Consider the following 18539-nt stretch of genomic DNA (forward strand, 5'->3'; position numbering starts at 1 on the left):
TTTGTTGTCCTTTTTCAGCCGTGGGCTGGGCTTGGGGAGGTGGGGGTGGTGGAGAAGATGTTCCTTCCCCAGGAAACGATGAGCATCAGAAACTTTACTTCCTGCATTCTGCTTCTCTTGCACCAGTTTATACGTTTGCTGCATCGTTCTGTGGTGCAAATGTCTGTAGTTAAAGGACAACAAAAATCACGTACCACATAACAAACATAAAGTAGGACATAATCCAGTGTGGCTTTCAGATCGTCTCATTCATAGTTCACCACACACACACGGGTATGAACTACTTGTTTGTCCTGTTGCGCTGGCCTCTTTTCAGATCAAATGATCGAAACACGGGGCGGGATGGTGGCACGGTGGTTAGCTCTGTTGCCTCACAGCAAGAAGGTCCTGAGTTTGACTCCAACAAATGAAACAATGTGTTTCATTGTGTAACCCACTGGATGTTTGGTTAATTGCTCATGTTTAAAACCTCCCAACATTCCAGTTATCTTATCACATACCTTTGATCATCTTAGGAAGTCAAGTACATCAAATCTATTACCACGTAGCCTGAAAACAAGAAGCAGGCTACATTACCTCAGAAGTACTGGATAAACAGCACTTCTATATTGGAAAACAAATTACTACTAAATCTTGGCTCCCATTTTCTTCCATGGTCATCGACGTGCTTACACGTGGTACCAGCTGACTGATCACAACACTATAGTACTGTGAAAAAGTCTCAAATCAAACATTTTTTTAGATTTTGCAAGGAAAATGGAAAATGGGTGCAGAAATCTATTGAATCATGTACAAACATGCTCGAAAATACAGTATGGAAAACAGATTTTGCAAAACTTGAAAGTCAATATTTGGTAAAAGCCTGAAAAATCTTAGGCAGCTTTCCTGTCATTCCTGTAAGACGTGTTCAGGAACAATTCTTCAGGCTTCTTCAAGGACATTCAATTCAGCTTTGTTTATATAGTGCCAAATGACAAAGACAGTCACCTTAAGGCCATTTATACTGTCAGGTAAAGACCCTACAATAATAAAAAAGACTGAGAGATGCAGAACTGTTCCATTCTCTGTCAGGATGATCCCACACTGCTTCAGTAATGTCTATCCAGGTGTGCTTTTATTGCTTTGGCAGTGATCGTATTCATGCTCAAGAATGGTGTTGTTGGCAATCAGATGGTTTCCAGATGTTACATGGTGGTTCAAAATCTGACCCAGTGCTTTTCTGTCTTCATAATTCCATCAATTTTGGAAAGATCGCCAACACCACTGAGCCTCTACTGTTTTTACAGATGGCTGTAGACACTCCCTGTCCCTCTCACTCAACCTCTCTGTACATACTGATGACAAACCAAGAATTTCAGAATTGGATTCATCACTCATAAGACCCCTTACTGACTTACTGACTTTTGTTCTTGTGTAACTTCCTCGTCCTTTCCTCTCTGTTTCCCTTCATTAAGAATGGCTTCCTAACAGCTAACCTTTCATTGAGACCATTTCTGATGACACTTCTATCTCATCAAGATATGCCAAGTTTTTAGCTAACATCTTTTTGAGAATCTTGCTGTACAAACACTATTTTATGCCTGTCAGACTGTCTTTGGTGTTCAGATGAAGAAATTGGAGCAAATTCTGTGCTTTTGTAACAAGATAGTAACAAAATACAGAAAGACGTTTTAAAATTGATTCTTTGCCAAGTTGTCTGTTATGTGTAGATAAAGCTTATTGTTGTGTCTACGCACACACAACACTCCATCAGTTGAGTTAGGTGCCTTTTCTTTCTTTTCCTTTGTATTTTTAATTGAATGATTCACAGGTCAATGTGAAGGGGCACACACAGACACAAAATGTCTCTAATAAAATGTCAGGTACAACGACTAAAAGTTGGTAAAAAATCAGCAAATATCCAAAGAAACCCTTTAGGACAGCGGTCCCCAACGTTTTTTGCGCCAAGGACAGGTTTATGCCCGACAATATTTTCACGGACCGGCCTTTAAGGTGTCGCGGATAAATACAACAAAATAAAACTAGTACCGGTACCGAAAAAAAGAAGATTTATTCATAACACACATGAAAAGACCCAGGAAAACCGAGTAAACGATAAAAACGATAACAAAATAACGCTGAAAACCGATAAAAACCCTGAAAACTATACATTTCACACCTGAGCCTCAACTCTCGCGGCCCGGTACCAAACGACTCACGGACCGGTACCGGTCCGAGGCCCGGGGGTTGGGGACCGCTGCTTTAGGAGACTTTGAAAGCCTGAAGAACTGTTGGACAAGACTACTTTTAAAAGAATCACTTTTAAAGAAAAGGCGAGAGAGCGAGACAGAGTTGAATCAGGGGTGGTGACGGTTCATACCGGACGACGGGGTTTAAAAAGAGCGCACATCCCCCTGAAATCTGCACCTTTGTTTATGTCACGCAGGGTTTTGAACCTCGCCCGGGGCTAGAACATTACATTTCCACTCAACACACATTATCCAGGTAATAAAACGCGACAGAGCTCTGGTACCGAGCACTAACCGGATAATTGTCCCTCTGTGTTAGAAAGATAACCGGCTTAACGGATTCAGAGCATCTCAAGTTGCACAGCAGACACACCGTGTTTAACGTGTGACATCATCACCATCATCACGTATACACAGCATGCTTTTAGCTGTCTGACCCCGAAGAGGAAACTGAGGTACAGCCAGCCTGTTTTATGGAGGGTGTGTGTGTGTGTGTGTGTGAGAGAGAGAGAGAGCGAGAGCGAGAGACACTCACTTGACCGGAGCAGAGCGAGAGTAAAGAGCAGATCTCATCTTTGTGAAGTGACAAAAGCAGGAGTCTTCTTTCTTTCAGTGGAGACACGTCGATCAGAGCTCGATGGTGTGTTTTTATTATTGAGCTGCGCTTTAAAGTCAATTTTTAAAAAAGAAGAAAAAAAGTGAAGTGCAGCTGGACGGAAAATCTAAGGCGTGAATTGAAGAAGTTGGTCGCTCAGTGGGAAGTGAAAACCGTCATTTGCGTGATATTTTTAAGTCGACTTTTTCTGTCGCCTCGTTTCATCAAGTGGTTTTGAATATCAAAACTTTGCCATTTGTAGGAAAGGAAGCCTGCGGAGAGAAAGGTAAGCCGTGCGCGCCGACTGACTCTTGCGCAAAAATGAATTAAACGCAGACTTCACTTTCACTGGCAGTGCTTTCAGTTTTCACACTAAGATGAACACGTGAATGAACATTTTCATGCAACAGTCGTATTTTGCTTTAGTGCCCACGGCAAGATGAGAAACAGGTGAGGTTTCTGTGGAAACTGATGTTTCGATGCGTATTTGCATACTGTGGGTTTTCTCAGAGGCTTGCAGGAAAAAAGTCTGCTGATAATGATTCCGCAAAGTCCCCTGTGAGCTTATTATAACACGGCCTGTTGAACACCTAACCTAATAAATGAAATACTTCATCTCTTAAACCTGTATTGCGACCTGGGCTTCCTCTGCAACCGGAAGACTCGAGATTCAGTAATAAAACAGCTGTAGTGCCGTAATTAGTTTATGTTGCACAGAAATAATGTAGCTTTGCTTGTCCTCACAATCAATTACATCATGTTCAAGTGCAAAAAAAGAAGAAGAAAAGACATAAAAAAGCAAAAACAAACAAACAAAACATTACCATCACAGCATCAGGTACCCCTGTTGTGCTGCAATCATTGTTTTTATGACACATAATCTGAATAATTTTTCTAAAATGCAATATATGAAATGATAACAGCACTACTGGGCTGTGGTCTCTCTATTAAAGTGTCAAATGTTACATATGCTTAAATTAATTTGTTTTTAACAAGTCTCCTCCCTAAGGTGTAGTAGCATGTACATGTTAGAGTGGAGGATGTTGATTCATAAACATCATGATTCATGACATCATCTGTGAAGTCAAAGATGTTACCTAGCAACTAGAGACCTTGTGAAATGGGAACACCACTCATTCAAAGTACCCCGACCGGACAGTGCACTTGGTCAGGGCCTGAGCTGCACAGCCACCAGGTCTGAGGTAGAAAGAATAATCGTTTGTCTCCATGTGAAGAACACACATACAGCGATTCCTTGATTTATTAGCCAGATTGCCACAATAGGTGACGGGGTCACTGTGCATAGCTGCTTTCCACCCCTGGTGTCTTCATGTGAGTAACTGTGGCCATGAGTCAAGTGCAGACACAAAGACAGAGTCAAGTGGACTGTGTCACACAGCAGTGACCACTCTACTTTACTCATCTTTTGTGATTTGTTACAGGCTGTTACTTGATGTAGGACACATATTCAATGTGTGTTTAGTTTCATCATAAACTGGGTGTTGTTTAAGACTGGTTTCATAAGTAGACATCTGTTAACTGTCACTGTTTAGACCAGTAGGCCTGTTTTCAACACTTACCACAAACTATCCATAATTTTTTCTAACCATTCATCTAGAAATGTTTCCATTTTTTTCAGCAGTTGTGTATCCATAAAATTTTGAACCATTAGTTTTTATCTTTAGCTTTAATTTATCCAGTTCTATGCTACACGACTCTAAGCTACACATTTAAGTATTTATCTATGTCTAATTTAACAACTATGACCTGCTTCAACCGCGTACCCACTCTTGGGTTTAGCTTTAGCAATTTCACCTGTAATATCCAAATATTTAGTTACTACTTTTATCCAATACCATTATCCAGTTTACAGCTACCTGCTAATTCCAGCTAACAGGTATTTATTCATAATTGCAATGCCCTATTTTCACTCATTTATCCATCTGTTTTAGGCTACTTTAAATCCCTGTTATCCAGTAGCTTACTCTTAGCTATCAGTATATTTTAACTATATCTAGAGCCTAAGCTAATGCTTTAAGCTAACACTCATTTTGTTTGAAGGGTGTCTCTCCCTTTGTGTCTTTACTTTTTACATTTTCAGCTCTAAGTCATTACAAATTGTGAAGCCAAAAATTGGCGTATAGCTAACAATGACATTGCCTTGATAATAAATCGGTCAGACTTGAAAATCCATTTTTTTTTAGCTAATTGTTTTAGCCCAGTTGTAGCCCAGTAATTTCTTGACACACTTAGGCCCAGATTTCATTATATTATTTAATCAGACTGTAATTTTGATCAATGTTCCCTGCTTCTCAATATGCTACGATGCTTTAGTGCAAAAGAGTCAACACAGCTGCTCAGAGATAGTGAGGCGACTCACTGTGCTTGCAGCAGTATTGGCACTTTGTATGGACAGCATAGCGAGAGCCTGCGGTGACAGGAAGCTTAACTTTTAATTTTCTCGTGTGCAGTGGTAAAGGGCGGTGATGTGCTGTGGTTTATTGTTGGTGTGCTGCATTGGCTGACTTCTTCTTTATCTTTCTCAGTACAAAGATACTAATAAATATCAATATTTGTCCAGATTTCATCCCTCAAAGTGGCTGCTGTGAACCAAAGCTTGCACCCTAACCCTGTCTCACTGTTACTCCCTGGAGTTTCTCTGATGTGTCTCATAATTTTATTTTAGGACAGCTTGTTGCTGTGTGGCTAGCATGGGAGAATCACTGGTGCAGTTTTAAGAAATTCATGATTTCCTTTTTTGTCCTTTGGGATTATTACTGTGAAGTACTGATCCAAAAAACACTGGAATTCTAGTCGCACACCAACATCTCTTAAAACAGCAACAGTTAAAACTTTATTTATAAGTCCTTTGGAATTAAAAGGATATCTCCTGATGACACGCAAACGTGGAATAACAGTTTAGTATTACTAAATGGCTCATCTAACCCCGAGGGAAAAGCATGACTGGGAGAGCAAAGACCTTTGTGTTCCATCACAGCTGGTATCTTTGAAAACTCAGTCTAACCTTCACAAACATCCCCTCAGAGGGAATTCAGCAGCACAAAAACAGCTTCTATTTGTAAGCTCAGTGAGCTGCGTGCTGACGGCTCAAGGCTATCAAGGCATCTAAACTATGGTCTGACTGAGAATAGACCAGAAGCCATATCAAACTTCCAAGAATTGTGCTACAATTCTTTTTTTTCCCTCTCGCCACGATATTTCACCCAAAAATGTTTACAAAGGTGTTTGCTCTTATCTGCTTTTCTACTGCAGAGTTGTAATACTGCTCGTATGAAGCGTACTTCTTTTTCGACAGCTTCCTTATCCTGTTGACAGCAAAACTTAACTCTATTCAAAACTGCAAATCACGGAAAAGAGAAAAATATGCTCTAAACTCATGTTTAAATGCATTAAACGCAACACTTTACCAACACGCTTGCAGACACAGTTCCATACTAATGTTTTTCCACCCATTTAAACTTATAGAAAAGAAGATTTTAAATAGGAATTTACCATTTTCCATCATCTCCCTTATTCTCTTTTGGATCATTTTGTCTGTTTCTTGTAAAAGGTTTAATTTTCTTTGATTGGAGTTCGGTTTTATCCACCTTTTTGTTATTTGTTTAAATCTTTTTCTCAAGATTCCGATCATATCATTCCCACCTCAGATGAGGTCAATGAGAGATTTTGTGAGTATAAAATATTTTACCTTTAAAAACAGAGCTTTTGAAAATAATTTCCTTTATGGCACAAAAAGCCCTTTGATTCACTGTATTGCATCATTTAATGTGACTTGAACCAAAAAAGCCATCTGCTATCTACAAATGTAACATGCATAAATAAAAAATATGTATGTAATTCAAATGGATTTCAATACATTGTACTCAGCATTAAGACTTTAGTCCTATTTGATCATTAGAAGTCATTTCTGGGGTCAAAAACTATATTTGTTTTTCAAAGAAATTTCCAAATTCCAAAATAAGGAATTGGTAGTTTCAAGATCAGATTACATTACATGTGTTCCTTTGTTGGTTATTTCTGTTCCCTGTTCATCTTCCCGTTTTATCATTATTTTATCTTTTGTTGCATCCTAATAATATTTTGAAAAATAGGGAAATCTTTTCAAGTATGAAGCTTAACTTTTTCTTCTTCTTTTTTTTTCTGTTTTTTCCCCTCTTTTGTTTGTGTGTGTGTGTGTGTGTGTGTTCCTGTCTAGCTATCTTTGTGAGGACTGAAATCTGCATTCTACTTGTGAGGACACACACACCGGTCCTTACAAGTTTGAAGGCATTTTTGAGGCTCAAAATGTGGCTTTAGGGTCAGGGTTACAATTAGGTTATGGTTAGGTTTAGGGTAAGGGGCTAGGGAAACCATTATGTCAATGAAGGTCCTCACTAAGATAGCTGTGTGTGTGTGTGTGTGTGTGTGTGTGTGTGTGTGTGTGTGTGTGTGTGTGTGTGTTCGCCGTTGCCTGGGTTGGTAAAAACAAACCTAATATTGAAATATTACTTTTTAATCATATTTGGAGAAATTGCTAACAAAGAATTGATCATTTATACACATATAGTCATATAATCACATATAATATTATAGGCCTAACTCTACAGTAACCCCCTAACTCTCACTTCACATGCATTAATTCCATTACTGTCATTAAAAAGTATTGATTATAGATCGTTTAAAACTGCATCTCAAATAATTTTCAGTAATATTTGTTTGATCAGATGTGACTGATAAAGCTTTTGATATTAACTAAGATAAACAGCACATTCAATAAAATGTATTACTTGTGCTTTTCAATAAAAGCACAAGTAATACATTTATTTATTTTTATCTTTGGTCTTATCTGTTTTGAATTGCCTGAAAGACAGCAGCTACAAAACCCACTACGATACTCTGAGTGTGACTCATCTCTCAACGCGCACTTTTTGTGGTCACAATGTTTCGTTTTAGTTTTAGCGCTCACAGAACTGAGAGAATCACATTTTAGCCGTTGAATAATACTGTACAGCATGCATTATAAAACTGGACACACAGGATTTTCACTGTAGCAGAACCTTTTGTCCTGAACCTCCTGTAACAAATAATAACAGTAAATATCTAACAGCTACATTTACCAGCATGTAGCATTTACACTGTGTACAGCGCAGCTTCTGGAATCAACAACATGTTCACATACTTTGTAGAATTGAGGCTTTGCAGTTTAGTATAGCCAGCCTTTTAGATGACCATCTACAGTTATGTTAAGGTCATAGTTAACTGTTATAACTGTGAAAGGTGATTTTTACTGTAATATTAATGTACATTTTCAAAATAAGCTGCTGCATGGACGTGCCTCAGACGATAGCAGACTTAAGGCCAATGCAGCGTCACACCTCTGAACTTTCTATTGTGATCACAACTGTTGCAGAAGTAATCCATAAAACAGCTTCACGTTGAGTTCAGTGCCCATTTTTCTTGAATTATCACAAGATAAGATCGCATTTCTTATTTTTCCTTGTTTTTTTTTACTAGTTGAAAATCTTTATCTACCACAGGAGTCAAGGTCTGCTGTTCTTGGCTACACAAATGCTGGAAATCACATCGCAAATCCACGACAATCAAAGTCTAAACAAAACATAACGGATATAAACTTCTAAATTGAGTGTCTGAACTTAAACATCAGAAACTGTCACAAGTCTGTGCTTGTCAGAGCAAATCTGACTTATGTTGTAGTATTGTAATATAACATTGGATTTTAGCACAGTATAAATGATTCAAACTGCATTTTGACAGCAGTTTGCTACAACGTGGAGCCGTGCATGCTCGTACTGATGGAGGCTACACAAGTTGCTCTCCCACTGCCCTTCTGCAGGGTCAGAAAGACTGTTTATAGGAGGCATCAGCAACTAAAAGCCTCACACAACTGAACAGTGACATTGCTTCTTCTTTTTTTGCAGTGTAATGTGGCTTTATGAAAGGTGTCTGTGGTTTTATTAAAGCTGCTGATGAAATATTGTGACTATATATAAGCGTACCCTATAACGCCCATATAAGTGTACTTCATAACTGATAAGAAGGAACCTGTATTGTGTTTGTAGATCTTTCAAATGCAAACAGGGTGCCTCGCTTAATACCTAATACAAAGTCCATATTCACTTCCTCTACTGTAGGAGCATTTCTTCTTTTTCACTTTTGCACCTTTTTTTTTTTATTTCCGACAGAGCGATGTCACTGTGATGTCCGTTGCTGGCATCATCTCAGCCTTTCAAGGAGCTCGTGGGAAAAGGACGCCGAGGGGAAGGAGCTGAGGGGAGAGGACAGCAGAAGAGCTTTTTTATGAGGACAGGATGGAGGTGACTGCACCCTGCATGCGGGGTTAGGAGTGACGATAGCTCCATGTGATTCATTTTTCTTTTTCAGCATTTTAAGCTGAGCAGGTGTGAAGGAGTCACTGTTTTGTGGAATCTAGTGGCTGTTTCTCTGGAGGTGACAAGGCTGAGTTCAGCAGCTGCTAGGCTGCAGCTATGGACGTTGAGGTGAGATTTCCTCCCCCCTCTTTGCCGTTTGCTTCATCATGCGGGACAAATTTTTCTACATCACCCTGGAGCTGCTGATTGCCGTCTTCTCAGTGCTGGGAAATGTGTTGGTCTGCTGGGCCGTGGCCCTCAACAGTAACCTCCAGAGCATCACCAACTTCTTCGTGGTGTCGCTGGCTGTGGCCGACATTGCCGTGGGCGTCCTGGCCATTCCCTTTGCCATCGTCATCAGCATCGGGTTCTGCTCCAACTTCTATGGCTGCCTGTTTATTGCGTGCTTTGTGCTGGTTCTCACACAGAGCTCCATCTTTAGTCTGCTGGCCATCGCTATAGATCGCTACATTGCAATCAAGATACCACTCAGGTCAGTAACCATAAGGAAAAGTGTATCATTTATCATTTATTGGTGCAAAATTAATGAGTTAATAGAATGAGTGAAATCCTTTATAACTGCATTATTACGTGTGTTAATAAGTCACCAATAAAAAGTTGATTAGCATTAGTAAAACAGCTGATTACTACTTATAAACCATTTTTTCAACATGTCAAAGCACAGAAAGAAACAAAGATCAGATTTGGAAAACAAAATAGGAACGTTTTAACTCTCTAAATCAGAGGGAAAACATTTCTTACTTTGGTCCAATGTGTTTTTTTAATCAGAAGCAGCAGAATTCTCACGATGACGCCCAACGTTTCATTTCATTTCTGTCGGTTACAACATTTGACATTTGAACCAGATATTCCATGTCTGAATAAGACTGTTCAGAAACAGCGTCTCCCGCAGGGCAAATTCCCCCCCGGAGCAATCAAACAAATATCACTCTAATTGCTTACACAGACTGTGTAAGCCTCTTTTGTAAACGTACTTTTTTTATTGTAATGTAAAAATAACAACAAAAAAACTCCAAACACAGTCAGATGTTGATTTAACATGCAAATTTGCCAACGACGGTGGCAAACCAGTGACAGTGATGCTGTGACCTCATCGTTACCGCACTGCTGTGCCGGTCAGACGTCTCGCCCTTTAGGGCTCGAACAGACTCCTCCTCCTGCCAAACATACGTACGTGACGGCTCTTCTGCGTTGTGTTTGTACATCCCTAAAGAGGAGGGGGGGGGGGGGGGGGGGGGGGCTTGTTTTTGCAGTATTAACCTTTGCACTTTAACATCTGAAGAATGTGATAGAAACAAGCCAAACGTCTCAGCTGCTCTCCCACACTGTGCTACAAGCGAACCAAAAATAGGCTCCTTCCTTTGAGGAGTCCTGAAAGACTCCGTTTGTTTATTCTTGTCTCTTGTAGTTCCGGTATGAGAGTTGCTTCCACGGAACGATCGCATAAGCAAATGATAAATCAGCGGGGTACTTTCGTATACAGTAATGATTAATTCAAACAAGTGACGGAAGCTTTCTTATGAGGTTTATAGAGGTCATTGTGGCAGAGGGAAACAAACCTTTATCTCTGGGTTCTCAGGAGCTGAAAGACAATTGAAGCTTGACACGTGTATTGTCTCCCTGTCCAGGTACAACAGCTTGGTGACAGGACAGCGGGCTCAAGGCATCATCGCCATATGCTGGATTTTATCCATCATCATCGGTTTGACCCCCATGATGGGCTGGCATCTTGGGAAGTCAAGAAACGTCACCAACGAAACCGAAAGCAGCCCCTGCCAGCCGGGCATGATGAAGTGCCTGTTTGAGCATGTTGTCGACATGAAGTACATGGTCTACTTCAACTTTTTTGCTTGTGTGCTGATCCCCTTGCTGCTAATGTTGGCCATCTACCTGTGTATCTTCATGGCAGCTCGCCACCAGCTCATGCTGATTGAAGTAAAAGCGTCTCATGGGGAAAAGTCCCGCTCCGTCCTGCAGAAAGAAGTCCAGGCTGCCAAGTCTCTGGCCATCATTGTGGGCCTGTTTGCGGTCTGCTGGCTGCCTTTACATATCATTAACTGCTTCACCCTCTTCTGTCCTCAGTGTGATCGTCCTCCTGATTTGGTTTTGTATGTGGCCATTATCCTATCCCATGCCAACTCTGTGGTCAACCCCTTCATCTACGCCTACCGCATCCGAGAGTTCCGGCACACCTTCCGTAGGATTATTAGGCGGCACATCCTGGGGAAGCGGGAGGTGTTTGACAGCGGCGGGAGTAAGCGGAACTCTACTCACAACAGCATCACGGACTCCATCAGGCTCAAAGCAAATGGCCTCAGCTTTGACCTTTTCACAGAGCACAGCAGCAGTACCTGTGAGAACTCCTGCCACTGTCCTGCTCACATCTCCCCTTTAGAGGGTGGTCTGGCAACAGTGTCTCACCCGCCTCTGTCAGTTGTTATCGCCCACTGCCCCAAAGTGGGGACGTGTCCACTTCAAGCCCTCAGGCAGACTCAGCTCCCGGCGGGGAACGACTGCTCTGAACCAGAGATCCTGGAGGAAAACTGCAAACAGAACCTCGCCCCAGCACAGGTTGCACTGCTGTTCAACACCCAGGACAGGAGGAGCTGCTGTAGCGAGCTAGATAAAGTGCACTGATCTATGCGCCGCAGGGATCATTCACTAATTCCTCGCAGTTAGTTGTGAATGTCTGCTCAGGATCACCATGAATCTCTAATTTCCAATGGGAGTACTGTAAACAGATGACAGACAATGAATGTCACTCACTGAGATAAATGAAACAGGACTGAAAACTGTCTCTACTATTTAAATACAGTGACATGTCAATTTAACTCAGAATAAGTCTAAAAGGCACCGCTATTGTTACCGGGAGGCTACGTCTTATCAACCCAAATGACTGGGGATGGTTTGTAATGTGCAGCCACTTCACAAGTTGTTCTGTGGAAATTTCAACACCATCCACGAATGTTTTTACTTCCTCTTTGCAAACAGCTGAAATACAGTAAAAATGCAGGCAGTTGATAGAAGGGTCTATATGGAATAGGAGCATTTATTGCAGGCGTGTCAGGATAGCCACCTTTATTTAACCACAGTGTGCCATTTCAGGTCTGAATGTGATGTGTCTTTAAATTATTACATTTATTTTCTTTCTTTCAGGGATTTGAACATAAACACAACATACTCTGCTCTCTTCACTTGTAATTTCCACACTTTTGGTAGAGATTAACAGACATAACCACGTTCCAGATGAATGTATCAGCCCATTGCTCCTATTTGCTGTTTCCTACTGGACTAAAAGCAGAAGGACAGTGCAGGATTGCGGTTGTGAGAATATCTGTTAAATGCTTCACATTTTCTAAAGCAAAGACTAGTAACTTGGCAATCTAATGCTGTAATGTTTCCTTTTATTTTTGTTTATACATTTGTGATAATGATGCTTTAATGTATGCTTATTTAAGTCAAATTCAGATGATACAATTGACACAGTTTGATGAATAATGGGAAATTATTTGCAGATGTCCATTACTGCCCTCTATGTTCTCACAAGTAGACTGGCACCAAGTGCTGTCTTTAAATAAATCCTTTCACACTTTTAATGTGTGCTCACTGTGTATACATTCTTGCAATGGCCACAATATCCCTGTCTTTATTCAGGAGATGCAGGAACACCTCCAGACATCCCACTGGCTTTTCAGCAGACAGGCTCGTGATTTGGTCATTCGGAGAAATAGTGGATTAAATTGTCATCATTTCTTGGCATTTCTTTATTTTTGCAGTTTTTATCAGAACAGCTCTTGAGGCCTATTCCTTGTTAAAGCCAAAAAAGATGTCCTGTGTCCTCCTGTGGGGCAAAGGATACAGGACATCTTTTGAGCTGTAAATCTTGTCTCCTCTGCTGGATCACTTCATCTCAAATAAGCTTTTTTTTTTTTTTGCATTACGGCCGTGAAACTTTAGCTTCATACAATAAATACTTTTCTGGATGTGGTTCTTTTGAATGATGGTCCACAGACGCACTTTCAAGACATTGTTTTGCACTGAACTATGAGGCAATGATTGAATGTCAATGTCTCAAAACAATGAGATAAAAGCCCAAATTTTTTATCTGTCGTTCTTACCATCAAATTGAATCAGGTTCTATAATTTTTAAAAGATACATCATAAAAGGTTACAACAATGATTGTTAAATTGCGTAAAAAAAAAAAAAAGCCCAGTATTAATAAAAAAAAAAGTCACAATGCAAAAAGACAACTAGTGACAATTTTTGAATGCAATACAGTTGAATTTCACAACACTGCAAAATAAAGTCAGTAGAATACTTCTTAACATGACTAAATAACTCATATGGCGAGCTCAGCTAACATTGGATGAAAAAACAATGAAAAAAACAAATATATAAAAAATAAAACCTTCCCCTCTCGCCCCTGTGGGCGGTCTATCCTTCAAGCTCGGGTCCTCTACCAGAGGCCTGGGAGCTTGAGGGTCCTGCGCAGTATCTTAGCTGTTCCTAGGACTGCGCTCTTCTGGACAGAGATCTCCGATGTTGTTCCCGGGATCTGCTGGAGCCACTCGCCTAGTTTGAGAGTCACCGCACCTAGTGCTCCGATTACCACGGGGACCACCGTTACCTTCACCCTCCACATCCTCTCGAGCTCTTCTCTGAGCCCTTGGTATTTCTCGAGCTTCTCGTGTTCCTTCTTTCTGATGTTGCTGTCATTTGGAACCGCTACATCGATCACTACGGCCGTCTTCTTCTGTTTGTCTACATGGTTGGTTAGCCACCATTTTGTCCGTCTGTATCTGGAAGTCCCACAGGATCTTAGCTCGGTCATTCTCCATCACCCTTGGGGGCATCTCCCATTTTGACCTCGGGACTTCCAGGTTATACTCGGCACAGATGTTCCTGTACACTATGCCGGCCACTTGGTTATGGCGTTCCATGTATGCCCTGCCTGCTAGCATCTTGCACCCTGCTGTTATGTGCTGGATGTCTCTGGAGCGTCTCTGGAGCATCTTTACACAGCCTGCACCTGGGGTCTTGCCTGGTGTGATAGACCCCAGCCTCAATGGATTTTGTGCTTAGTGCTTGTTCCTGTGCTGCCATGATTAGTGCTTCCGTGCTGTCTTTCAGTCCAGCTTTGTCCAGCCACTGGTAGGATTTCTGGATATCAGCCACCTCCTCTATCTGCTGGTGGTACATACTGTGCAGGGGCCTGTCCTTCCATGATGGTTCCTCGCCTTCCTCCACTTTCTTGGGTTTCTGCTGCCTGAGGTATTCACTGAGCACTCGGTCAGTTGGGGCCATCTTCCCGATGTATTCTTGGATGTTCGTTGTCTCATCCTGGACTGTGGTGCTGACACTCACTAGTCCCCGGCCCCCTTCCTTCCGCTTAGCGTACAGCCTCAGGGTGCTGGACTTGGGGTGAAACCCTCCATGCATGGTAAGGAGCTTTCTTGTCTTGATGTCAGTGGCTTCTATCTCCTCCTTTGGCCAGCCTATTACCCCAGCAGGGGTAGTCCGGATCTTGTTCTTACCGTTGAGCTGACTCCTCAGGACTTGCCTGACCCTCTGCAGGTACTTGGTGGTTGCAGCTTTCCTAGCAGCCTCTTCATTCACCTGCGGGATCCCCAGGTACTTGTAACTGTCCTCTATGTCTGCAATGTTGCCTTCTGGTAGTTTGATTCCCTCTGTTCTGGCTACCTTCCCTCTCTTTGTTATCATCCGACTACACTTCTCCAGCCCGAACGACATTCTGATGTCTGTATATCCTGGTGGTGTGGATCAGTGAATCGATGTCTCGTTCACTCTTGGCATACAGCTTGATGTCATCCATGTACAGGAGGTGGCTGACAACTGCTCCGTTCCGCAGTCGGTATCCGTAGCCAGTCTTGTCAATTATCTCACTGAGGGGGTTGAGGCCTATGCAGAACAGCAGTGGGGACAGAGCATCTCCTTGGTAGATCCCGCACTTGATGGTGACATTTGCTATGGGCTTGAGGTTGGCCTCCAGTGTTGTCTGCCACATCCCCATTGAGTTCCTGATGAAGGCTCTCAGGGTCCTGTTGATCTTATATAGTTCTAGACATTCCAGGATCCAGGTGTGGGGCATTGAGTCATAGGCCTTCTTGTAATCAATCCAGGTGAGTCTGGTCCTGCAGTCTCTTATACTACAGCCTAGTAATGGGGAAATGGAAATGACTTTTGCTTCTGGGCAGATCCAAGTTATTTTTGGACAGGTATTGAACAGGTATCATTGTTGTGTGTTCTGGTATTCATTAGCAAATGAATTAACTCAAACCTAAAGCTGAGGTATGACAAGTAGCAGCTGAAAGTAGCCAGTAGGAAAAGATCTTTTATAAAATACTAATTACAGAGGCTTTAAGGAATCAGTCATTCATGTGGCAGATTGAGCTACAGAGACTCCATGTTGCTTTTGATTGAGTGTAGTAGTGTCTGTAATGTAACTATACACCAAAAATGAACAGATGATAGAACTTATCTTTTATTGATGTTGGCTGTTTATTTGAATTTTGTTATTTTCAACTTCTATCCTTCCTCTGTGGTACCAAAATGAAATCTCGGTGTATCTGTCTTTATAAGTCAGTTACTGTAAGTGCAAATGGAGTTGGGTTCCAGTCTGTGGCGGGAAACAATAAAACCAGCTCTTTTTTTTTTTCAATACTGACATCTCTGCCCATGCAGCTGTTAAGTCCAGAGTGCCGGTCTCACTGTGTGTAGAGACTCCATGGATACAAGCAGAAACAGTCCCTTGTTCATCCTTTTAAAAGACTCAAGCTTTGTGAGCGAGGAGAGGTGGATGCAAATGAGGGAACATGCATGTGTGTTTGTGTGTGTGTTTAACTCTCTCAGGGTGGTGGATGTGTGAAAAAGTGCAGACCACAACACTAAAGTGATTTTATTGTTCCACTTTGTGCCCAGTCCAGTCTTCTTCTACCTCTAGTATCACTGGAGCTTAACTGCTGTCAGGAGTCTGGACCTGAAAATGTTTGTGACTGTCTTGTTTGGAGGTTAGTAAAGTTGCTGGGCATGTTAATACTGTGCATGGAGGCTTAAAGGTTCGCAGGCATGCAGGTTTGGGTTTTTTTTTGCACCTTACAGCATTTGTTCCAAGTTTTTTGTGAATGCATGTGCATGACTTCTTGGCAGAGGGCAGGATGGAAATGTTCAATCTCAACTGTAAGCTGATAAACTTCCTCCATCATTTGAAAGAGAGGGCCGGTGTGGACTCCAAAGGTACTGGACTAAAATGCTGGATCATTTTAAATTTTTCTTATACAAATTCTAAAAGCAACAAAATTCTTCCTGCAGATTGTGTGGACCTGATGGACAGCAGTGGTAAAGTGATGAACCTGGCAGCCAAGCAGCACAGTTTGGCTCTGGCCAGCAGTGTGCTGGTAGCCAGACACTACTACGTCCTCCTGCGAGTCTGCCGTGAGTCCGTCTGGTCCATCCATCAGCAGGACTTCAGAGGAACAAACACCCAGATTATAAAAGCATTTTCAAAACCTAATTATGTTATCAGTGTCTGGTCTAAATAATTAGATTCCAAATATATTGATGTAATGATGATAAGTGGCAGGACAAACTAATTCTGGTGCTTTCAGGGGTTTTGTGAATGAAATGCATGTTGCCATCCTAATTTTTTGAAAGCTGAATGTAAAGTATGATTTTACCTGTGTTTGAAAGCATGCCCGTGACTTCTTGTGCTCCCTCAGGAGACCATGAGGCTGGAGGTCAGAAATATGTCTCCCTTCAGAACAACAACAGTCAAAGTCATCCTGAATTAACAGGTAACAATAAAATAATATTAATGATAAGAATAACATCGGGCTGTGGAAGTGGCTCTCTGAGGCCTCCTGCTGGACAAACCCATTCCTGCCATTGTGGAAATGCTACAAAACAAACATAAAGTTACCTTATGTGGTTTTTCATTGCTTGTGCTGTAGAACTGCTGAAGAGGCTGACTGACAAAGAGCCAGACAGAAAAACTAGAAAGAGACGGACGCCTCAGACCAAAAACATTCCTGCAAACAGCAAGAGCCACTAAATTTAACACTGTCAATTTAAATCTGAATACTTTGCTATATTTCTATTTTAACTGAGCTAAAGTGGATGATTTCTTTTTAGTTAATAATAGTCAACATTGAAGAAGTTCTATAGAATAAGTTACATTTTGAGATTTTGTATTTCTGCATTAAATTGTTACTGTAACCAGAATGTCACAGAGAGGTAAATCAGAAGTATGAGCTGCTGTGTATCTTCCTAGTTTCTTGTGTTTCTAAGCATTTTCCTTTTCCTCATACCTTTTGTGGCTTCCTGCCTGTCTGTGTGAGTTCCTTTTTTGTCCGTCTTTCAGTGACTTTCTGATATATTTTGAGAGCTGTTTCCTTGTGTGGGTTGCTATTTTCTTGACTTCCTGCCTTTGTTCTCTTCCCGCCCAGATTTCGTTCACCTGCACCTTATATTCTCCATATTGTGTATTTAGTCTGAATCCTTTCCCAGTTCTTCCTCCCTCTTTTTCTGCATTTTGCCTTTTGGATTTTTTGAAATTTGAACCACTTGGATTAAACTTTCACTACTTTCTGCAAGTCTACGCAGAATAAATGCGCTTAATGAATTACTGATTGAAAAAAATTGTCTCAGGTTTTTCTTTACCAGAAATCTAACTGCGGTGTATTAGTCTGTGCGCTCCCCGTTAATACTGCACTGCCAAAGAATTAATGATGATGTGATTGGATTTGCCTGCATTGAGGATTTGCTTGCTGTTTTCATTAGGAAAACTCAAGGGAACGAAGGAAATCATACCAAACTGATTTTCAGTCATGCACACAGCTGCGGGAAAGTGTTAGATGGTGGGGTTGCTTCCACAGGATGTGCACTCTCAACATAAATATAAAAAAGATTTATATAAACATTTAAGCGTAAATCTACAATGCATGCTTTCATCTGTGATTATGGTCCTTAAAATAAGTATAGAACAATCTAATTAAAAACACGTTTGTCCATGAAAGGATGTCTTGCTAATTAAAAAACGTTGTACCCCGTTTTCCTGCTGTACGTTCCCAAGGAAACATTGAAACAATGTTGAATCAATATCAGGCGATGTCATTGAATCAATGTTGAGGTGTGACGTTGACCTAACGTCACTCTTGCATCCTTTTTTAATGTTGAAACAACGTCAACAATACTAAACTACTGCATGTTTCCATCAATACTTAAACCACCTAAACACATAATTGTACTTATATATATATATATATATATATATATATATATATATAAAA

At 41.1% G+C, this 18539-nt stretch overlaps 2 protein-coding genes across 3 annotated transcripts; both read left to right on the forward strand.

Annotated features, from left to right (window-relative positions):
- The first annotated feature begins 73 nt into the window (after positions 1-73).
- On the forward strand, positions 74-12829 carry adora2aa (adenosine A2a receptor a). The gene is made up of 3 exons (XM_085179865.1): positions 74-3109; positions 9027-9705; positions 10862-12829. The coding sequence occupies exons 2-3, from the start codon at positions 9380-9382 to the stop codon at positions 11868-11870; spliced, it is 1335 nt and encodes a 444-aa protein (XP_085035991.1). The 5' UTR covers positions 74-3109; positions 9027-9379; the 3' UTR covers positions 11871-12829.
- A 2491-nt stretch (positions 12830-15320) lies between these two features.
- c8h22orf15 (chromosome 8 C22orf15 homolog) lies at positions 15321-18495 on the forward strand. Of its 2 annotated transcripts, XM_085179868.1 has the most exons (5): positions 15321-16262; positions 16402-16488; positions 16564-16686; positions 16971-17045; positions 17202-18495. In XM_085179868.1, the coding sequence occupies exons 1-5, from the start codon at positions 16238-16240 to the stop codon at positions 17300-17302; spliced, it is 411 nt and encodes a 136-aa protein (XP_085035994.1). In that variant the 5' UTR covers positions 15321-16237; the 3' UTR covers positions 17303-18495. The 2 variants fall into 2 exon arrangements, with proteins under 2 accessions (XP_085035994.1, XP_085035993.1); XM_085179867.1 differs by having other exon boundaries at positions 16402-16686.
- Positions 18496-18539: the final 44 nt, after the last annotated feature.

This window comes from Neolamprologus multifasciatus, chromosome 12 (genome assembly GCF_963576455.1).
Source record: "Neolamprologus multifasciatus chromosome 12, fNeoMul1.2, whole genome shotgun sequence".
NCBI lineage: Eukaryota > Metazoa > Chordata > Actinopteri > Cichliformes > Cichlidae > Neolamprologus > Neolamprologus multifasciatus.